Below are 24,223 nucleotides of genomic sequence, written 5' to 3'. Positions count from 1 at the left end.
CCTTATGAAATGTAGTGTTTCACGGATGCAACAGAAGAGGAATCCGGAGAGAAAGATTTGGATCTGTGCATCTGTTCTTTGTTAGACTGGCACTTGGTGCAATTTACCAAGGTACAAAATTCACATGGTCCGTCACATTACGTCTGTCTTTATATCTCTAATGTCAGAGCTTCTTTTGTACAGAGCGCGTACCATTGTACTGTACGATTGTGCAGCAGTGCAAGCTTGGGGAAAAAGTTGTAACTCCCCGCAAGACCTCAGTGGCATGAATGGAAACCAACAGCTGCATGCAATGCAGGAAATCAATTCAGAAACTGGAAAAATGGGCAACAATTAAGTATGAGATTTGTCGTTAATGGGTTAAAACATGCAAAAGCCACAAGCATGGTCATCACTTGGCTATCAGCTACGAGTCAAATACTTGGGGAAACATGCAATACTTGTCCTGGTAGTAGTGTCTTTAGTGATACGTGTTTTCTAAACCGCATGAGGTATTACAATATGATACCAATGCAAACAAACAAGTAGTAGTGAAGGTTAGAGAGCCAGATACTGGGTCCACTTCATTTACCAAAAGGGCCAGACACAAAGAAATACATAACGAAAACTGCTTAGTGTTGGTAAACGCTCTACACACACCTTACGTTTGCTTTAACACCCTGTCTATACTTTTAACAGCACAAACTGAAAGTAATCTCCATTTATAAACAAGGATGAGTAGTGGATGACTTGGTTCACTGTGGTCCTGCACTCCACTCCCTGCTGTCTGATGCCTGATGCACTGTGATAGCCCTTAATGAGGATGAAGGATAAGTCACCTGTAGAAAAGGTCAAAGACCAAAAAAGTATATCTGCACTTCACTGGCACTATCAAAGCAAGCCTCAAAAAACTGGAAATTAACAATGCAAAAACCGACAACAGAATTTTCGTGTTAAATTACAAAGAGCAAGCATGGACCTCGTGGGTCTTCAATCACTGATAAAAAAGTCCACCTACGTTCGTACTGTACATTTTTCTAGGTATGCATTACAGCGCTGCGTCTATAAACCAAGAGGAAATACAAGTTTCTTTTAAAAAAAATGAAAAAAAGAAAGAAAGAAAAGAAAAAGTCAAACGAATGTGAGGGCTCCTAAAGAAAACCAAAGAGTATTATCATGGATGGAGATGTGATGGCAAGTACAACTGGAAATGTCTCAATAAGAAATAGAAAGCAGAGATAAAGTCCTTACTATACCAGACATTCGTTTTTACAGCAGTTCAGACTCAAGTAGGCTCCGGCATGAGAAAAGGAGCACTTCAACATGACAGAATCAAAAGCAGTCAAATTATCAACACCTTCAAAACCTGGTCCATAAATTAGATAAATAAAAAATCTTTAATTACTCTTAAAATCATCTTGTCACCATACTGTGAAGATTTTTTACCAGCCCTAGTTAGTATACTCTGCAGCCAGAGCTGTTGCAGTAGTGTGGAGTGGAGAGGCCGGTTGGGAGGAACCTCTTTTCTCTGACTATCGCTCCGTGCCGATCGTTTCCTCAACACCACTCAGCTCTGTGTATTCCTATTAATCAAGTGAACAAAATCCATAATCACAGTATCACTACTACCATAAATTCATAGGAAAAAACTGTATGCTAATGAAAGAAGTCGATTTTTTTTTTATGTGTTTTTCGTTTGTTTGTTTTTTGCCAAAGATGGTGTACCACAGAGCGTTTTTGTACAGGAGTGTTTTGTGTATATGTATTTACAAACAAATATACACAAACGTTTGCAGACTTCAGAGTGCGGCTTGTGTGAAAGGTTCATAGCCCCCCTCCTCTCACCACTCGACAGCAAGCAACCTTTATATATAAACAAAGTGACTATACAGTAAAAAAAAAAAAAAAAAAAGTAAACAGAAGCACATCCTGATGTGATGACTAGGTCATCGTCAGGAGGTGTGTCTGATTGGACGGCTGAGTGACACGGGTGTGACGTCATCAGAGATGCGGCCACGTGGATTCCATTCACACCGCGGGGTGCGTTTCATTTACAGCTTTTATTTTGTTGGATAAGCTACGTGCAGGCCGAGCTGCAGCTGTGCTCCGCGGGCTGATAGACGCTGATGACATCACACTCCCCTCCACATCTGCTTCCACCAATCAGAGCAGAGCCCGTGTCGAAAGCGGGGGTCCTTTCGGCCACTGCTAGTGTTTTGCAATAAGGGTGTGAAGGTCACATGCACGATTGTCCCTGTGAGTCCATACGGAGAAAACATCTGGAGGAGGGAAGCGATGTGATTAACTTAAACATCAAACACAAATCCCACAGACATCTTTAAAGGATACTTATGTCAAGTACATTTCTGGTTGCGTCTTTTTAGATGTCTTTGTGTCGCAAAGTTGAAAAGTTTTTATGGATTTTCTTACCACTTCTTATCACCGCTCCTTTTAGCTGTTATTTGTTAAATAGAAGTAGACGTAGCAACAAATTTCTATCATTAAAAACATTTTAAAAATCTCAGCAATGAACGGATTTTGATTAGCGATGTCTTGCCCTCTCGTGCTTTTTGACTTAAGTGTGTTTACATATGCATTTACTTCATAATATATATATGTCTATTTTTTTTTTTAGTATTTTTTCTTTTTTTGCGTTGCTCACACCGGTACATTCATAGATGCGAAGAGGAGACAGAATCCTCGGCCCCGTCCCCTTGTGTCCTGTATGCGACCTCACTTCCTGTCCTAATCGCTCTGTTCCAAGAAGCGTGACGCCGCCCGCTTAATTGCCTTCAGGAGATCCGGCATTCACGTCCGTCCACGCAAACGGGAGCTCAGAGAGGACACGACGGAGGATCTGATCTCACACTGCTGAGGGTCAACTCCAGAGGGCCAAAAGGGGTTTGATGCCGCTCTTCACCAAAACGCAGCTCCTCGCTAGTCAATGCTGCCCCACACACACACACACACACACACACACACACACACACACACACACACACACACACACACACACACACACACACACACACACACACACACAAACACCAAGTCCCCTTCAGTCACTGTACAGCCCGTGTGAAAGGTTTGTGTGCCAGATGAAATGTGCCAGAGCCAGCAGCCGGGGCCAAATCCGACAGGCGGAGCAGCTTTGGGAGGAGCGAGGACTCTGACACAACAAGCTGCCGAGCGAAGGAGGAAGAGAGGGTGAGCTTTGGTGAAAAGAGGAGGGGCGGTGTTCGCAGGTGGGAGGGTTTCTTAATGTACTGAACTAGGAGAAAAAAAAGAAAAAAAAACAGGAAGGGGTCTGTTGATGTGTGTGTGCATGCGTGCGTGCGTGCATGTCTGTGTGTGTCTGTGTGTGTAATGCATGTGGAGTTGAGCGCACACTCCCAACGAGGTGTGCATTTGTGCAATGGGGAGGAGATGCGCGTCGCACGTGAGCCCTCACACCAGATTGTACTCTTTGAGATTGAGCTGTAGGATGGTGTCTTTGACAGCTGCAAACACAAAGCGGATGTTCTCAGTGTCCGTGGCACAAGTGAAGTGAGAGTAGATGATCTTGTCGCTGTCTGGGTTTAAGTCCACAAACATCTTGAGGATGAACTCCCGCGCTGCCTGTGCATCTCTCTGGGGACCTGAGGTATAAAAGACATTTATTTGACCATTTAAAGAATAATTTTAGAAACAATCTTATTCCCTTTCCTGTCATGTCTGTGCATTCATCTCCCTTTCAGACCTTTTTAACTCTAAATAACACACTCACGTATGATACATTCATCTCTGAGGGGGTGACGTCCAACTGTGCACTGCTAGACTAGCAACGGGCCAGATTCTTCAACACACACACGCACAATTTATACATGATCTCACCATCAAACTCAGGGAAATAGTCCACCAGGTGTGAGTAGGAGATCTTCTCCTCTAGCAGGTCCTTCTTGTTCAGGAAGAGGATGACGGAGGAGTTTTGAAACCAGGGGTAGGTAATGATAGTCCTGAATAGAGCTTTACTTTCCTCCATACGGTTCTGGTGCAGAGAACAGGGGAGAGAAGAGCCGCGATGTTCAGGTTCAATTAAACATTCAGAGTGTGCTTTTGGCAAAGGTGTTGCAGACACTGATTAACGTCCTCCTACCTCGTTGTCTGACTCCACCAGGACCTGGTCGTACTCACTCAGCGCCACAAGAAACATAATGGAGGTGACGTTCTCAAAGCAGTGAATCCACTTCCTCCTCTCTGACCTCTGACCCCCTACATCCACCATCCTGATGACAGGATGGAGGTGAAGAGGGGGAATAACAGGTGAAGAAGCAAGAAGGGGAAAAACATTAGCTTGTGTCTCCTGGTGGCCTAGTTCATGTTATCTATTTGAAGATCGAGGACTAATGTAGCTGTGTTTTAACAAATTCACTATATCCTGAAACAGCTTTAGAGGCGATATTTTATTGTTTTTAAAGAAGGTTTTGAATCCATCAAGATATATCTGCTGGTGGCACCTAGCAGTGAACCGTGTTTATTCTATTACATTATAAATATAGTGCATTATGGCCTGCTTTTGGCAAAAAATGCATATATAGCAGAAGAACTACAACAGAGGAACTATTTCTTCTGTGCAGACTTGTCCTGAAGACACTCTCTGGTGTATGTCTTCCTTAAACAATTTCAGCACATGACCCAAATAAAGATATAGTCTCTCATCCTGGGACCCATGACAGCATATTTTTACTATCGTTTATTTTGGGTCCTGATCTTTTGTTTTAAAAAGAAAAAAGAAAAAGAGAGACAGGCGATCCTGCGGTCCTATTAACGTCATTTTAACCAAACTTGTTTGAGAAAAAAAAAATAAATAAAATCAAAGAAGACCTGATGGATTCAACACCTTCAGAAGAGTATTAATCAAATTCACATCGTGGCCACCAGTCTCAGAGAAAACGTGCCGATCTCTACATTTGGCTAAAAAAACACAGAAACAAATGTGTAAGTACGTGAGTCATGCATGCCACCACAAAGATGAAAGCTTCCTCTTCGAGACGGATCTAGGATCAGTTAAGGATCAGTTATGAATACCACTCAGTTTAGGAAGTTGTGTGTTTTAGTTTGTCAAAGTCCAGAAAGTCACAGTTTGTGAAGTCAAGCAGCTCTGCAATGTGAATCAATCTGTTATCTGGAGCTTCTCCACACAATGAATGAGAGTCTGATCTGTAAACAAAAGTTTGTTTTCACGGCTAAACGGTTATTTTCTGTCAAGGTTTGCATAACAAGGCCTGTCCTGCACGCTATCTCAGAACACTACATATGAGTAACAACTTATTCTCAAACATTATGCAACAAAGACTAAAGGTGTGGCTCGACTTTGGGTTTATAATGATGATAGAAACTGGTAACAAATCGGTCTGTAGCTGTGAACAGTCTCAGGAGGAAACACATAATGTTGAAGGAAATATCTCACTCAAATTCTTAAACTGAGTGGCATCCATCTGGTCTTACAAGGAGTCAACATTACATCTGATACTAGATCAGCCTGTACGTCTGATTATGTGAAAAGGTGAAAGTGGACGGTGATCACACATTCATTTCTCTACTAGCCAGATTTCTTTTTTTTTTAGCCGTCCTTGGCGTGTGTGTGTGTGTGTTTGTGGATAAAGCAACACACAACGACGACTGAAGTTTTCAAAGGCACTTGGAGAAGACAAATGAAATGAAGGACAAAAGACAGAGGACAGACAGAGGACAGAGTTGAACTGATGAAAGATACAGGGGGCACCTGCGATGGTGGGATCCTTTTCATGGAAGAAGGACGACTCCTATGTAACCAAATGAGAAGCTACAAGCTGAGAAAACTGCATCTCAAGAAGTACAATGTATATTACTCCTGAGAGCTGCATTCACGCAACTAGCCAAGCAAAAACTGGCATGAAAACTTTGACCTGAGCACACGGACCTACGGGCAGACAGGCTGGCATTCACTGAGGCCATTCATGGACAGCAAACCTGGCTGAAACACTGCCTGATAGATATGTGGATCCTCATAAGGTTTCAGCTTTCCAGAGCTTCTCCTTGACAAGGTCACTCTTCACTCATCAGGGAGTTTAGGTCCCAGTTTCATTAAGCCTTCATTTGTGACGACTCAGTCAGTAAAATCTACCTCTGATGTCGAGCTGTTATATAAATGGCATCAGTGCAATTTAATTCCTCACTTTTTGGACTTTGGTGCACCTCTGGACGCACAGGTGCAAGCCTCCAGACCGGGGTGCAACTCTGAGAAAGCTGCACAACTCTAGAATGATTTGTACTGCAAGGCTGCCCCCTGGTGGTGGCCCAGTCCACTGTGGTCCACAGAGACCCAGGGCCAATATAGGCCCTGCAGGACCTGCTGCCCAAAATAACATTCCTCCACCGCGGAGAGGACGACCTCGTTTCTTCTGCCAGCCGGAGAGGAAAGGAGGAGAGGAGGAGGAAGAGAGGAGGTGACCCATTTACAGAGACCGGGCACCAGAATGTAGGACTTTGTGTTCATTAGGGGGTTGTGTTATGTGTGGTACGGTTGCTGTTGGTGGCAGGAGGTAAAAGAAAGAGTAGGACGATGAGGAGACTGGAAAATGGCAATGACTTTAATTTCTACGACTGGTCAAGTGTCAAATGCATAAACGAAAAGTCACGGGTTAAAAGTTCTTTCTATGAACGGGAAGGACCAAAAAAAAACATGGTTTATTTGGGGCTTGAACAAAAACACATCAGATGACATATGGGTTAATGATGTCGTGACACAACAAGGAGGGACTGAGCCAAAACAGGCATCTTTCTACCTGAAAATGATGCTTTGCAAGTCGAATGGGTACTCTATGATTCCTGTAGTGGGGATGCGCACCCTGAGCACATCCTGCTGAGTGGGAAGATAGTTGGTATCTGCGATACGATCCAGATCGGAAAGATAACTACAGGCAGGCCGGTCGGGGGAAAAAAGGAGAGATAAAGAGAAAAAAAGACAGAAAAACAGTTATATAAAGCGTGACAGGCAATTACCGCACCACCACCACCCCACCCCACCCCCATTCCAGGAAGTGTGGATCAGTCCTGTTGAGGGAGCTTCACAGAAAAGGCCACATCTCAGAAAGGAAAGGGTGTTAGTCAGTGTCACTGCTCCACCAACACTCTGTCCACAAACCAGATGAGACTGTTAACTTGCAACTGTAGCTCAGCTAGTTTACTTGACTCTCTTCTTAATTGAGTTGCATTTAGTTTGTGGATTATGCTGCAGACAGTGAGGTGGCATCAGTGACAGTAGTAGCAGTGACTTCGGCAGCAGAGACAGCAGCACCTGGACTAGACAAAGAAGGTTTGGACAAGTATGATGTCAAGGGTAGCCGGAAACATATTCCCTACTTTTCTTTTTTCAAAGGCATCTAAAATGAGCTGTTTCAATTTGAAATTCCATTTAACGACTTCCTAGAGGATCACTGTCTAATCCTTCTTCATCTGGTATCCGGTGGCTGCTCCCCACATACTTCAGTGCAGCATGTCTGGTCCTCATTTTCATCCTGGAGCCAGAACCTCAGCACAATTATCAACACAAACCACTGATATCCAGTCAGGTTAACCAATAAAGCACTCTAAGTCCAACATAGTCTCTATTTTTGGCTCTGTTGTACTCTGACCATTGTGATCTGAGGACATTTGTAAGTTTGTAATCGGAAGCTACAGAGATAGTAACACTTACAGGCTATAAATCATCCGGTAATTGCTCTAATTTTTGCCCATTTTTGATAGACTAGAGGAGTACAGGGCCCTGGTTAATTAATGTGTTAATATCCTGGTAGTCATCAGTGGTTTCTGTCCTCTAGCTATGGTGACGCTGCAGTCCTGGTGCCACGGGGGTACCTGAAGATGACGTTCTCCAGGTCAAACGGGTACTCTATTATACCCGTGGTGGGAACACGGACCCTCAGCACATCCTGCTGGGTGGGAACGTATCCCTCCGCAGTCACACGGTCTATATCGCTAAGGTAACTGGAGATATACATGACAACAGTATGGAACAGACATACTCAATGATTTCCTTATCTTTCTCACTCACTCACTCACTCACTCACTCACACACACACATGCAAAAACAAGAACACAGCTTTCATATTTATCAGTACATACTTCAACATAACAAGCACACCTGCATGCCTGCTGACTTCAAGCAGCATTAACCTGTAGTACAGCACGTCCACAACCAGGGGGCACTAGAAAGTGAGTCAAGTGCCTTTGGCCATTTATCCTGGGGTCACATATTATTACGATGCAACTGTGGCGAACACATACAACCACAGATCAGGAGGCTGACGTGTTTAGCTGATCAACACAATGCAAACAACAGGAGCCCACCTTGCCATGTTTTTTGTGTGTGGTTAAGAGTCAGTTGATCTCTTACCACTAACATTATATAATAAAACCAGATTTATTTTTCACTAATCTGTGCTAATAGAATGGAAACTACTGAGGAGCACCGATATCAAACCTTTATTAGAATAGGTGCTGTTATATTATCTGTTTAATATCAAAGGCAGGGCTGTGTTATACTTGCTTTAAAGTGTCTACGTTTTACATATTACAGTATTTTGCCTATTTATACTGTATATACATACATGTTTACAATGCCACAACCCTGACTGTAGTAAAACAGTAAAACAGAGTAAAACACAAATAAAACAGAATGTGATCATTTGCGGTTTCTTTCTGACATATACTCAACTGAAAACAGTACAAAGACAACATATTTAATGTTTGACCTCATCAACCTCATGGATTTCTGCAAATATCTGCTTACTCTGAATTTGATGCAGCAACACGTTTCAAACAAGTTGGGACAGGAGCAACAACAGACTGGGAAAGTTGTGGAAAGCTCCAAAAACACCTGTTGGGAACATTCGGCTCGTTTGTACATGACTGCATTGTGTTTTATTAAGTTTTATACAGCGTCCCAACATGTTTGGAATCAGGTGTTGTAGCTGACATGAACTTTGTTGTAAGCAACTGCCAAAACATAATGAACTTTGACATCTGTCATCTAATATTGTGTGTGGATAAAAAGCTAATGTTCTGCCCTGCCCTGCCCTGCATACGTTACAAAACCCACAAGGTAATTACACACATAACCTGCCTCCAAACACACATCCAAACACACCCTAATTACTCTGAAAACTGTTGTTGGTCTCCGGAGACAACTCTGCCTGCCTGCCGCACATGACATTAGAGGCCAGGATCCCAACCAAGTCATTACAAATCCTCACTTTTCATCTACAAAAACAACCCAATAAAAGAAAAGTCAAGAATCGATAGTTATATTAACAACGCTGATGAATCTGTATCAGCTCCCAAACCAGCATCGCAGACACACGCTCACAAACATTACATCAGCACACTCACACATTGTGTCACAGACAGTCACACAAGTACCGTTCTAAAATCCTAGACAGAGAAGATACCTGATGAGGCACAGACACACACACACACAGACACACAGACGTACTATTTAGTGGAGTCAGAGAGCTGGTACTCTCTGCGGCGGTCATAGGCCTCCTGGATGCCTGGATCAGCCCACAGGGTTTTGATAGCTACGACGTAGGGATGGTCAAACCCATTGATCTTCTCGATGTCCACTTCCTTCACGAGCATGGCGTTGGACTGGAAACACGCAGGCAAGGGAGAAAAAAGGTAAGATAAAGAGCAGGGGTAGGATAATCATGAATGGGGGGGGGGGGGAGTGAGGGACGATAGCAAACAGCAGCCGAAGATATCTGAGATGTCTGTAGGTCTGTTTGGACCCAGTGACTGATTTACACCACCCACATATTCTGCTTATTCCAGAGCTAATTTTTCTGCTAGATAAACTAAATGCATAACTTCTTGTGCACCTTAAGAGTTTTCCCAGGAAACACCTAAAACATACAGTTGGTCTAACTGGGGGAAACGACAGATGAAGAGGGTGTAGGTTGACACAGAGCAACGTTAATTAATATGAAAATAAAGCATTTGGGCCCATTTATCGAGTGCCTTAAGAAGAATGGATTCACAATCCCCAAATGACAGAAATTACACAATGAGAGCAGTTCATACCCACCCAAATTATTCAAGGTTTGCATAGCTGTAACTTAATAATAGAGCTGTGGGGCATTAATTAGATTAACCAATGACTGAAAGAATGAATGCAGCACAGTAACATACAGCCCCCTTTAGCTGCATTCCCACTGCGAGCACAGTTGAGGAAAGCAGCGTCAGTTCAGCAGTCAATGTACAGCGTAGGTCAAAGCTCGTCAGTGAATGAAGTAAAGCTCCTATGTGTTGTTTCCCCAACTGCTGGAGAAGCAGCGCTGCTACAACGATCAGCTAACAATCCTGCCTACGCTGATGGAGTACTATCTGCAGTGGAAAACGAAGTAGAGAAAAGTACTTTGTCAAGCCCTACCATGCAGGGGAAACGCGGTTTTGTAACCTTTTCAAAATATTTTGCGATGTGAGTTTTGAACTGACGGCTTTTGTGTAACAATTCAACATATTTCTTTGACAAAAATCAAATAAGTGATGTCTCTTTACACAAATTATTTATGTCAAGTTATCTGTGGATGCCAACAGTGGTGGGCATTGTTATGGAACATGACATTCATTTCCTCTTTTTAGTCACAATATTTAGGTGACTATGCTGCTCTGGGGACTGGAATTGAAAACCAATGTAAGCATACAATCATAGACTATAATTGCGTAGTTGTATTTGTGCCGACACCACCACTAACTAGTTCACTTTCAGTCATTTGGATGTGTTAAAGGCTTGTCTGTGTGCAAACACTGACTAACAGTGAAAAACTGAAATGGCTTGCTTTAAACAGAGCCTGTTTCTGCATGTAGCCTATGATGTATCTCCACAGCATACCGCTGTGCAGTGCAGAAGATTCCTAATTTAGTCATCAGACCTTTAAAGTAATCAAAGTGGACTCTGGAATGAATGAGTGGCAGGACATAAAGAATATTTCCTGCTCATATTTCCGCATATTGCTGGCGATTATTTTCACTGTCAACTGATCTGTCGATTATTTTCTCATGATGGTGAAAAATGTCTATGAGGATTTAAAAGATGACGTCTTGTCAGGAAGAAACACGGCAATGTTCACATTTTAAAAGCTGGAAGCATTTTGATTTTTTTCATAAATAGTGATCGATGATCAGAATAGTCTGCATTTAATTTAATAGCTGACCATTAATCGATTAATTGTTGCAGCTCCATCTCTGTGGGTCGGTCCTTACCCGATTCTGTTCAAATTTGAAGGGGATCTTAAGTGTCTCCGTGGCGCGGATCATGGACTGCATGGAGGTGAAGATGTTTTGGTAAACAAGCCGGATGAAGCCTCTCTTATCTTCGTCTGAGTACCCGGCTCCATGAATGATCCTCATCTGCTTGATGAAGGTGCTCTTGCCGCTTTCTCCCGTACCTGAACGGGACAGGGGAGGGCACAGAGTTAGAAACAAGTTACACCACAGGCGCAGTGAGAAGGCGTGGAAGAGCAGCTCGACGTCTGACCTGTTGGCACATTCAGAATATTAAGAAACAGGAGACAAAAGGGTGTGATGTTGCACACAAGCAATTCACACCAACCTGGTAAGATGCAGTATTATGACAGTTTCTAGTGGTTTTTTGCCCAATACAGTCTGCACACAATACAACAACAGAACGTTCAAGGATATCGAGAAAATGGTAGGGCATAAAGAGAAAGGAGCGGTTAGAGACTTTCTGCCTCACAGAATGAGATGGAGCTCAAAGAAGATGAGGCATGCTCGATATGGATTTTTTTTTTTTTTTTTCTCAGCAAACAACACAAAGCTGATGACAAGCTGCTTCTCACAGCCGGTGCTGATCCAATAACTGACTATTTCACATTTTTGTATTTGAAAAAGAGAAGTTCATAACCTGCAGTCTATTCACACCTGCAGGTTTTTAACATTGCATCAGCTCTGACCTGACCAAACCTTAGTGACATCACCACGCAAGATTTGTTGTGTTAAAACTTGCGGAACACAAATTACAATCCCATCCATGCTGGCAACAACATATTTGGCTTTATCCAGGTACAGTTTGACCTCCTGAGCACGACAATAGTGTGCTCAGGTTGTTCATCTTCTTCTCCTCTGGATTTATTGGTAGATCATCAACCAGCTTTGCATACTGCCACCTGCTGTATTGGAATGTGTAGATGCTTCGCTTCTTAGGTCAACGTAAGCAATTTGCAATGATAAATACATATAGAAATTTCACATTATCGGTGTATAATTTGTAAGCCAATATATACAGACGACATCCTCAGTAAAACGGCATTCTTCATAAACCAACAGCATCGAGTCTCTGGCCACATTCCAATTAGAGTAATGTCTAATGTCTATCTATGCAGTTCAATGAGTGCAGATCATTTTGTATAGCTGATTTTTTTCAGCTACCTTTTATGTATTTCTAAGTATACACAGACTTTTACAAAGCAGTGCAAGAGTTTTGTGCATTGAAGGTCACACACACTGCACCAGAAACAGTATGAAAGAGCTTCTAATGATAAATTATTTCAGATTTATGTCTATTATAGACATAGCAACAGTTAGAGACCAGACACTAAGGTGTGGTGATAATCACTGTGAGATGACAGAAATTTGTCAGGCAGAGATTTTGCTGAATCTCTTTAAAAGCTCTGGATGTGTCAGACCATTTTTGGGCAATGCAGCAGATCAATGATGAGGACTGCTTTATAGTAATCTTACACTTTTCTGTGACTTTACAACAATGGTTATAGTACCACAACTTTTCAGTTCATTTGCTACATTGAACAAAAAACAGGCATTTCTGGTTATTTAATACAACAAATGGCTTTTGAATTGATCTTCTCAAACGTTTACTGCATCACATTATATAATAAATCACATATAGTGCGATCAAGATTTTTTTTCATATTGCTCACTTCTATCAGGCGCTAGTGCCTGTCACCTCAGTGGATAACTCATTCTGAAATCAGGCTCCTCATATGTGCCAGGATGATGGCAACAAGCCAAATCTGTAACCCGAAACAGATGCTCCATGAAAGGCAAAGAAATGACCAAAAACTCTGATGCCAGTCAAAAGGGATCCAAGAGCATCCTGCAGTGTGTTTGTGTAACTGACATTTAATTAGTATTCAGTAATTTCTCTGTTAATCTATAAGAAAATCAGGGGAATTAGCACAACCTAGTACAAACGAAGCCAAACTTATTCTTCTCCCTAAACTCCATTAACATCGGATGCTCATCTAAGTGAGTTTTGCGCGTTATGAAATCCCTCCGGTGAAATTCCAAGTTGATTAACTAAACTGGTTACGAGTGCTAAGATTTCAAAGCTTCTTTGTCCAGTGTCAGGATGTTATCACAGTTTGGAAAGAGAACGAATTAAAAAAAAATATTTCCAGGGAGAAGAGGAGAGATGAGGGGGGAGAATACGAGCTAATTTAATGAAGATGATTAAGACAACTTGCCCTACATTCAGGATCTAACACTAAACGGCCTCAGCCAACAGGTGACAGCAGGGGTCGTTGTCAAAAGGCTGCATTCCTTCGGTGATCCTCCTCTGCCCTCCTGAGTCCATATCTGGCTGTAAGATCATGCAATATTTCAAGTGGTGTCAGGTTTCCAGATTTACACATATGGTAAGGAGAGACTGGATTATAGGCACACGCTTTCATTCACCAAAAAAAGAGTTTTTAAGCTTCACAAGACCTACAATGCCAAATAAACCACCATTCGCTTGGGGGTCTGTTGGGCCTAACCCACTTTTCACACCAGCCCTCTATGTTCTGAACGCCCAGAAACGCCGCCCTCAGGCCACGAAAGAAAAAAAAAAAAAAAAAAAAAGAGCTGATGGCATTTCAGTCCTCAGCGAAATCAAACGGGATCCAGCACATCCATAATATCTGCAAAACTGAAAGGGAAAGACGAGGAGGAAAAAAACGCACACACACACACACACACACACACACAGACACACACACGTACACTCATCTCACCACCACCTACATTCAAGGTTTTTGAAGAGCAGCCATATTTCCGTTACCATAGCAACCCCTCCTCTGTCTCCCTCTCTTTTTCGTTCCTGTGTTTTTTTTTTTTTCTTCTTCTTCTTTTTTTAAACCCCTCCCATCCGCCCCTTCTCGCTCTCCTCTCTTTCGTAGCAGACAGTAAATATAACTGCGAGCCCCTCAGGCTTGCTCTGTGCTCTTCATCTTTTGGCGTACCACAGAGAAGAAGGGCCTTGGCTCCACACAGTCTTTCGGGGGGTGGGGTGGGCGCTGGACTGGGGTCAGTACCAGGGGCTCCCTCCTAACACTGAGGCCTGTGAAAATGTTGGGAGAGATAGCGGCTTCTCCACTGATGCAGGAAGAAATGCCTTAATCTCAGACAGAAATTTTGGGTTTCAACACTGTGTCCATAAGGGGAAATGACCCTCCTCTGTCTTCTCCTCCAACAAAATGTCCAATTTTGGAGAGACAGAGACTGTGATTGAGTTAGGGAAAAAAAAGGTCTCATCTTTATAGTTTCTCCTGGAAGAAATAATGCATTTACTACATGCTACAGCCTGCTGCCTACAAGGTGGTCGGCCTAATAAAAACTCTGATTGTCTTGTTAACAAAGGGAGTCGAGTACAGAGAGTGCATTCTTTGTATTGGGCTGCGCCGGCAGTGTCCTCGTAGTGACTGCAGACTGCTTCGGCAAAGGAGCAAGAGGATCACTCTCCAGCTTGATGTCTGATTTATTTCTCGTGACCCCGTCACAAGATCTCCCTCCACTGTGTTCTCTTAACTGTCGTGTCCCTCTTTCACCAGACAGCACACTACGAGCCTCTGTCTTCCCTTTTTCCTCTCCAGATTGTACCACCACCAGCCACAACCATTTGCATGCCCTCACCAGACCCCCCCCCCCCCCCCCCCCCCAAATACACACTCACTCTCTCTCCTCCCGTCCCCTCCACCCGTTTGTCACAACCCCTCCTAACCTCCCTTAGGCTAGAAATATGCCTCTCCATTCTCATCCCTCTCTGTCAAGAATTTTGGATATTCATAACTAGAATCCATCCATTCTTTTTTGGTAATGACCTAGAAAAAGGAGGTCACCTTTTAATAGCTCGCACACTACTCGGGTTTGATAACGCTTTCTGTTCCAGGTAGCTAGGAGTGCGCGAGAGGAAAAAGACAGAGAGCTCAGATTATGCCCCAATGCAACAGTAGTGCAAGGTACACTACACAGCCCACACACCAGCACTGGGCTTTTGTGGAGCCGGTGTGTTTCTTGGAACAGAGCTAGAAGTCTCACTGAGGGGTAACGGCGACAACAGTGAGCAAGAAATGAAAACTTGCCCTGAACGGCCAATTTAAGACAAACTAGTGAAACGAAAGCAGAATGTAAATAGTAACAGCTATCCATCAAGACACCAAACACTTCACCTGTATCCTCCGTTGCCAAGCTCGCTTTCATAAGCCTTTACATAACGCGACTGATGTCAGCTCGTGACACAACACCTGACGGACTTGACACACCGCTGCCTTAGTGCAGCAGTTTTGGTGGAGCCAAGGTTATCGCGCTGTCAGTCTATCTGGTTATGTCCGTGCATGTGTGTTTGTGGCGCCTGCTTTGTTTACACTGTCTGCTCATATCCTACAATTCATCCATTGTTCTTCAAACGCAGGCATGGTTGGGCACTAAAGGCCTTGTGCACAGGCATCCCTGCTAACCCCGTCTTCCCTCTGCAGAGCTTTCTATGAACAAGACACTGGGATTATCAGCAACGCGGCTAACCTGCATGCAAATAGGCACAAACTGGTATGATAACTGTTGGCTTATCTCGGTTTATGAACTGTCCTTTCACACAGCGCGTGGCAATCCAATCTGAGCAAAGAGAAGAAATTTGCATAGACGCAACAGAGGTTAAAGTATTATCAAAACTGGCATGAGCCAGGTGTTAGCCGTTTTATTACTGCCCTGGAAAGATGCTGCATGAATCAGGCAGTGACAAGGCTGACCAAAATGTAGCGTGGGTCTCAGTCTTTCGCTATATTCATCTTGCTAACTGGCCTCTTTCAGGTGCACAAAGGAAAGGGATCGAGCCAAGGTAGCCCGGAGCTACAGAACACACACACCAGCTGCCTAACCAACTGTGGACACACGGATCCTGTGGTCAACCTCAAGGCATGGATGTTACCTTCACTATGATGGCCCATTTTCTTTCCCTTTTCCTGCAATGGCCTTGGGAATGTAGACAACACAGGACTCCAGTCAAACACACACAAGCATAAAGACAAAGGAAAGAGGACTATGTGTCTCTCAGCTCTACTGCAGCTTTCCAACATGTGTTGCTTGCTGTCAGGATCGAGGCACAAGACTACTGCTTTGTGCTGGTGTCTCTGCATCTGCTGAATGCTCCATCTGTGTGGGTGTCAGAGCTGTAAACTGAATATACATGCTATAACATGCACTGCACATTACACACACACACTCGCAAACTCACACACCTTCATTTGACCACCTTAGGACGGCTTTGTCTGTTTGCCAGCGAGTATGCGTCGAGTGCTGTTCTGGTCGAGTGGGTGTGGGTGAGCGAAAAAGAAAAATCAAATGCAGGCTTTACAAAATATTTGGAGCAAGCAGCAGTATTTTAGTCCGCAATACACACACTGTGCTTTGCTGCTATGAACTAAAAACAGCCAAATCCAAGATGTTGACATTATTCCTTAAGCCACGGTTTTTATTTTAGGAAATCTCATCATGGAGATTCTGTGAGATAACATCAGCCTGTGTCCACACATGGTCAGAACACGTTTATTACACATCTCTGGTGCATCGGTTTTCACACACACTATTCACAACTCCAATGCAACATCCTCTGAAAAAAAAAAAAAAAAAAGTCAGCATCATCTATGATTTCAAATCCAACTTGAAACTGAAAGATGAAGTGACAGAAGTCGAAACGGTACGATCACAGAGACGTGTGGGCTTTACTGTACACAGCAGCTGGTGGGAGTAAACAGGAATGAACATGCCACCCTGTCAGCACAGAGAGGACTGAAGATACTGGCAGCGAGCAGAGTGGCAGGCCACGTCCCCGTCCTGTCTGGGGACTGGGGTAGCAGCGGTATGTGGGACACTCACCATCCAGCCTCATTCACCCCCATATCTCCAGAGAACCAGCAATGACCCCATTTAAGAGTGCGTGCGTGCGTGCGTGCGTTTGTGTGTGTTCCTCAGTGCACTAGTGAGCGATAAGAGCAACGGTGTAAAAGACACCATGTCGGAGAGAGAGACAAAGAGTGTGTGCAGGGCTGGCTGAGGTGAGGTGTGAATATTTACTAAAAACTAGCATAGAGAGGAATCTGAATGGAGGCACTGGCTATGTGCTGTGATGGAGAACACACTGTGTGCTTACATCACTGTACCTTCAAGCTTAATGCATGACTTAAAGTACCTCAAGAGACATTTCAAATTTTAGACTTGTGCAGGTAAACGTTGTTGTATTGAGTGAGATGGATACTACATTCAGCATGTACTGCTATCATGCTTAATGAGATAACCCAATATATGGTCATACACACAGTGCCTCCCTCTACTGTATCCAGAACAAAACTAAAGCATCATACAAGGTCGCTGCAGTGTTTCCAAGGCCTCACGCATAATATATGACACACAGACTGTCATTTTTTTCTGAAACAGATGCTCCGTGAAACTAAAAGCAAACAGCAAAAATGCACAGGAAGTACACTTTTCAGGTCTTTGGAAGTACAAAAAACATACGGCTGCTCAATTACGGCAAAAAACATGAACCGTATTTTTTGGTCAATATTGGGATCACGATTATAATAATCTATTTAATTGTTTTCATAATCACTGGAAACCAAAATCGTAATTGAAAATTTGATTAACCAACCAGCCCTAACAGGACACTTAATAAATAAAATGAATTTTAGTTTCTCCACAGTTACACAAAAGACAGTCTTTGAGCCACCAAGAGGACCTAGAGGTCTATGGTGCTTACCAGGAACTGCAACGTCTCCTAGTACGACCTTTATTACATGTCTCCAATCAGGCTCTATGCTGTCAACTGTCTAATAAAGACATTAAACGACCTCAAAAATACAAATTTTAAATGTAAAGAAGTCAGATTGGACTTTAGCAGTGTAGTGCTCATGTATTGGCCGCATCAAACAGGCTACTTTAATATTAGTTCTGAAATTAGTAAAGACAAGAATATTCCTGCAGATCGGACCAGGGATAATGTTCTGACAACACAGCCAGCTACTCGCTGTTTCTCACCAGCATTTGTCCTTTTGTCCCGGTCATGGCACTCTGTCAAGGAAACGTAAAAAAGACAGGGGTACTGTTGCCACAGTTCAACAAACTTCTCCTCTCTTTCGTTGTCCCACCTGACAGCAGCAACCTCAACATCCTCCTCACCATGGTTACCTGACTGCGCTCTGGAGAGAGCACCTGATTGGTTAACAGTCAGGAACATGTCGTGGGAGATGTCACACTGCAAGAAAGAAATTGTGACATGCTAGTCTTTTCGTCGGGTGCCGTGGGGCGTCACAGACGCTGCACATCAGGTTGTTTAGCATATCACACTACACGGATGCAGACGTCTGATTGTCATTCACGATCCACCACGACGCTGGTAAATCGTCAGCCACGACAAAATCATCTCAAAATTGGGCTAGATTTGTGTGATCCAGGCATTACCCAAATATGTGTTTTTTAGCAGTAGTAGTATCAGCAGTTGTAACACTGTGTTGGCACCCATACAAGAAATGATTTTCACCAGAAAGAGCATATTAATATAAAGATAAAATACATATAATAAATATAAAATCTGAAGTCATAGAAGCATCTGACTCAATAATGCATGTTAGCAAAATACTTGCATTCACAGCGATGCTGCAAAGGCACGGGGGACCTCACGTGCTCAGAAAACTATATTATGGTTGTCAAAGCTTTTCCCTGGGACTGTATCAATGCACAGGGATGAACAGATATGGGATTGTTTTTAAAAGACATTCTGGTCTGTTTTCCATAAAACTACACTGACAATAAGTGACAGCTGTGTGTACCAGACGATGGGACAATATATGCACATGTCCACCAATAAGTAGTAAGAAATTGCAGATAAATTAGAAACAGTGCCTCCATAATACAGTTTGTCCATCAGAAAGGTTTATTTTTCTACTGTGAAAATATCTTGGTCACAATTCCTTTATTTAAGAAATGTTGGTTTCACATGTAAATCCGTATCACCCAATATATCGTCTGATTTTCTTGACTCTCAAATATTGCAAAAGCCCGTTTCATAATGATTTCCATATTAAAAAGTCTTAGATCTGACCACGATAAAGGGGATTTCAGTAATAACTGACCATCCACAGCTCCACATTCACTGGCATTAAAAGTACTGTGCGCTCACACTCACACACACACACACACACACACACACACACACACACACACACACACAAACACACACACACACACACACACACACACACTGAGGAGTAGAGCTAGAAGATCCCTATTGCCATATATGATCAAAATAAGACGGCTTGGCAAGAGAAGGAAGGTCAGCAATAAACATCTGAGCCTAACCCCTGATCCTCTTCCTGGTTCAATCAGACTGTTCCTCTAAAGGATGTCTTAACCTGGTAACAAGACGTTCTGCTGAGACAGGGAGGATCAGCAAGAACAATTCAATCAATGAGGACTTGGCAAACGACCGCCTGGGACGGTGTGCAACCAAGCCATCCACAACATTTCGGCTGCTGAGCCAACTTCTGTCCCTGTCCGACCCCTTTCTTAAATACTATGTCCATGACAAATTCTCTGATGACCAAAAATGCCATTCTGACGTCATCGTAGGGATTTTTTACTAATCAGACATTCTGTTCCTCCTCATATTTCATGTGAAACCCACATTTTCATGAAAAGCGACTGCCAACTCGTACACTGACAGCTTGACTGGGAGCTTACAGTTTACCTCGGTCAGCACTTTGGGAAACCCTAAAGCGTTTGCCCTTCCATCTCACTTTACTGACCGTTCGCTCGCTCCAGCAGTTCATTTACCCGATGCAGCAAAGGCCAAAGCTCCTGGCCCACTGTGTTTTGACCAAGTAGAGGCAAACCACTGGTCTGTGGAGCAGGAAGCCGGCGGTATGGCCTGATATGGCCCTCAGTGACAGGCAGCCAGACTGTGGGCACCGCTGCAGCGCTGGCAGAGTTGTTATTTTCTGACAAAGTGGCTAAGCTTGAGGTTGTTGTAGCCTTTACCTACAAAACTAACATTCACCCACACCGTGTTCTTAGTCTGGAAGCGTCATGCCTGTGTCTGGCACAAAATGGAACCAAACCTCATAACTGCTGTCGAGACATAGCTATTTTGGCAACGCACCCTGGCCATATCGTAAACCCTGCCAGGAAGGGACGGACACATGGAGGGACAGTGGCCCTGAACTGGTGTGAGAAAAACACTGCATTGGGGGAAACGCTTCAAGCAGCGCTGGCAGAAGCTCTTATATCAATCTAGAGCCCAAACACTTAGGAGATCAATCAATTAAATGGTCAAATTGCAAATCTTTTGATTACCAATTCTTAAATGTAAGAACTGGCTGCTTTTCTCTGTCTTGCTGTAAACAGATTGCTTTTGTATTTTGCACTTCTTAGCGGGCAAAAGAAGCAATCATAAGACGTCACCTAGGGCTTTTGGAAACTGTTCAAGTATTTTCTGTTTCTAATGTACAGCAACTAAGGATTAGTGTAATTACTGATTAAACTGCTTATTATTTTTTTGATAATCAATTAGTCTATAACAATCAATTAAAAATGGTATGACAGAATAGTTACAACTTGTCTCACTGGAGAAGCTGGCACTAGAAACTGATGGAATATTTGCTCAATAAATTACTTAAATGATTATTTAAATGATCAGAATTGTTGTCTGAATCATTTTATTTTCAATTTATTCTCTTCCCTACACCAACCATCCTATAATAAATCCAGACACATATAATCAGACCTGAGCCAAATTACGATAACTTAAAAAGAAACTGCATACCTCCACACGGGAATATTTCAGTACTAAAGGTACGGCAGTTTGAGACACTGTGTACAACTAAACCTGAGGATACTTGACCAGAAGGAGCTGCCGAATACGCTGCATTGAGCCTCGCTGTAATGTACAGCCTATCTCCTGTACACGCACTGAACTGCCGGGAAGCTAATGACAGAACGACTCCTACTCAATATGCTGCTCAATATCTAGCCTTTAAAATACACTTAATGGAACGTGGTGGTTAAACGTTGAGAAACAGGTGGACTTCTTCCTCCAGTGAGGTGTGGAGAGGCAGGCAGCTCACTGCGGGCTATGGGCCCAGGAATAATGCCTGGGGATAATAGGAGTCAGTGACATCTCAAAGTCTGAGCAGCGGATGTGTTTAACCAAGCCTATTAAGACCTGCACTAATCCTGCCTTACACGTCCTTATCCGGGCGTCCACTGACAGCCTTAACTCACACAGGATGGGCCACTTACACCACGACTGATTGCAGTTCTTGCTTGCTTTCTGCCTTTCACACCCTGACATTTTGATGAAGTTTTTTTTTTCATGTCTGCTGTCAAAAATGAGGCTGTAAATACTAAAACGCCAGATGCAAAAGCTATGCTTAAATGCCTAAATATCCCTGAATCGTTCAGTCAACCCAACCATTCATTGATCATCTGGCATGAGAAATACGACTGTGGAACACAAGCAAACCTCTCCAAGGCTGCAACACACAAACAAACACCCCTTTTGACCCGCTCACCTGGCCACCAGGTAGACCAGAGTGCCACAGTGTTTTAAATGTATGACACAGAAGGGAATATGTCCCATCAACGGTGTGGCTCTAGTGTGGCCTACTTCTCCGAGCTGAGGCATTCAGCAGGGAAATGAAAGGAGACACACATGTCAAATAACCAGGGCTGCTTTAGGTGGGCGAGAAATGGGAGCAAACGTTTGGAAACCAAGCATGCAACCTAGATAATCCAAATTGTCCTAAAAATGGACACTTGCTTTTTTCCTGAGGAGCTTTCACACGGATCTGTTGTTTGTAGTTGGCCGGTGGGTCACATCATGCACACACAGTTCAAAGTTAGCCCATCGGAAGATGCATGCACATAAAACACATCTTCCTGAAAGCCATGCAAAGCGCATCTGTGATAAAGCATAGCCTATTGTTCCTTTCTGTGTCCACAGAACTATGAATCAATGCAGTGCAGAGCAACTTATTCAACAGCAGCTACCACCTGCCCACACACCAGCTATAAAAATAGCTAACCTACTCAGCTAGACTACAGGATGAGGGGGCAAATCCCTCAGTATCCTAGCCCGCTAGAATGGCAGATTTGTGACACTGTGTGCAGGCTAATAATTAAGAGAAATTGACAAATTAATGAATGGGCACCAAGCTAGGTCTAGCTGAGGCACCTGGAGCCTCATGCAGTTGTACAAGTGTTATGCAACCCGGTGAGAGCAACCGTGGAGAGCAAACCAAAGCGGCTGCTTCTTCCATTATTAAGTGACCATCTTCACCTTTCAACCGCCACCAGCCAACAAACCACGGCTTCAAAGCTGGCCAATTGATTAGCTTGGGGGCTACTCAATAATGCCAAACTAGCCCACTGACAAGCATGTGGTGGCCCGTTAACGGTGACATCTTAGTAACTTCGATGCCAAATAGGCTGTTTTCTGCACACCAATGCAAACAGCTCACGTATACTCGAATAAAGAGGCATTGAGGCTGATTAGCCAAATATTCAACGAGACAAGCCAGCTAACTAATTTTGACTCGACAAGCTAGAAGACAAGCCACGCATTTGGATATCATGCCATAACGTTACTCATACCAAAACCAGGCTTCCAGTTAGCAACCTTAACTAGTAGCACATTTGCTAGCATTGCCATGAAGGCCCGAGGTGGTTAGTTTTCCATATAACGACGCAGACATTACAATAAAATATATATATATTTGAGAATTAGCATGCCACATACCGAGAAGAAGTAATTTCAGCTCTCTCCTGGAGTCTCGCTTGTCTCGGCGGAGTTGTTTGTCAATTTCTGCATTGATTCGTTTCGACTCCTTCGCCTCTTCGCTCAGGCAGCAAGCCATCATGGACTCCAGAGTCATCCCCACTGGTTTTGGCAGCCCAGTTTAGACGGGACCCGGCGACACTTCACTTGCCCACGGCTTCGGCTTATCCCGAAATCCCCGGCACTCGCTTCGGTCTCAGGCGAGGCGGTGGTCTCTCGGGCCGGATGGATGGATGGACGGGGCTGGGGGAGGGGAGACTAGCTAGGGGCCTCGCTGTCAAGTTGTCCCCCCAGCCGAGCAGCAACTGCGACTTCACCCGGGCGTTCTCGGCAAATCACGGGAGATTCGGACAGGGGAGGGAGTCAGGAGACGGTGGGGCCTCCCCGAGATGCTCTGCCTCAGCTAGTGTTAAAAATGACTGCAACAGATTAGCCACTCAATACCTGCTTTTTTATCATTAACCCCCTCTGTCACTAAGTGGTCCAATTCTATATATTCGTCTGTCACTGTGGTCCAGTTCTATCTTCACAATCCGTCAAAAGTGGTTCAAAACTGCAGTGTCGCGACATCCAAACCCGTAACAGTTGATATCTGTGCAGTCTCTCCAACGTTAACTAGCTAGTTTACGCTAGTGAAAGAAGTAGTCCTCGCTAGTAAGCCCACATTAGAGTTAAACCCGTTATTGCACTATCCACGCCGCAGCAATGCGTCCGTTTACCAGGTAACTACATTAGCCGGCGGTGGCTAAATTACACGTAACGGCTACGAGAGCTGCCTTGCTAGCCCGCTAGCTCACTTAACAACGCCTGAGCTAACGTAGTGTCAACCCGCAGTGATTGAAACAGCAAGCTGGTTGAAGGAATTTGTCCGCCTAGCTAGCGATAGCAGAGCAGCACCCCATCACATCCTGACTCATTCTGACGGTAAAACACACGGCTACTGCCCAGGCCTGATAGAGAGAGGGGATAAAACGCGTGCCGGACCGGCGGCTTTTCGCCAGAAACGTATTCGCCGCAAACAGCTGGCTGTCGGGTAGCTCGTCGCTGGAACAAGGTCGGCACACAGCGGTCTGATGCCAGGCGGAGAGGAGGAGATACTGTGGT

The 24,223-nt window shown here is 43.8% G+C and overlaps 1 protein-coding gene across 2 annotated transcripts; it reads right to left on the bottom strand.

The window, feature by feature from the left end:
• Positions 1 to 1,694: 1,694 nt before the first annotated feature.
• LOC139342652 (guanine nucleotide-binding protein G(q) subunit alpha-like) lies at positions 1,695 to 24,223 on the bottom strand. Of its 2 annotated transcripts, XM_070979865.1 has the most exons (8): positions 23,081 to 23,959; positions 11,263 to 11,447; positions 9,494 to 9,648; positions 7,858 to 7,986; positions 6,786 to 6,914; positions 4,115 to 4,244; positions 3,853 to 4,006; positions 1,695 to 3,617 (listed from the first exon to the last, which is right to left on the bottom strand). In XM_070979865.1, the coding sequence occupies exons 1-8, from the start codon at positions 23,214 to 23,216 to the stop codon at positions 3,427 to 3,429; spliced, it is 1,209 nt and encodes a 402-aa protein (XP_070835966.1). In that variant the 5' UTR covers positions 23,217 to 23,959; the 3' UTR covers positions 1,695 to 3,426. The 2 variants fall into 2 exon arrangements, with proteins under 2 accessions (XP_070835966.1, XP_070835965.1); XM_070979864.1 differs by lacking the exon at positions 7,858 to 7,986 and having other exon boundaries at positions 23,081 to 24,223.

Source organism: Chaetodon trifascialis, chromosome 14 (assembly GCF_039877785.1).
Source record: "Chaetodon trifascialis isolate fChaTrf1 chromosome 14, fChaTrf1.hap1, whole genome shotgun sequence".
NCBI lineage: Eukaryota > Metazoa > Chordata > Actinopteri > Chaetodontiformes > Chaetodontidae > Chaetodon > Chaetodon trifascialis.
The sequence above is the reverse complement of the archived record's forward strand: the minus strand, read 5'-3'. Positions and strand labels throughout refer to the sequence as shown.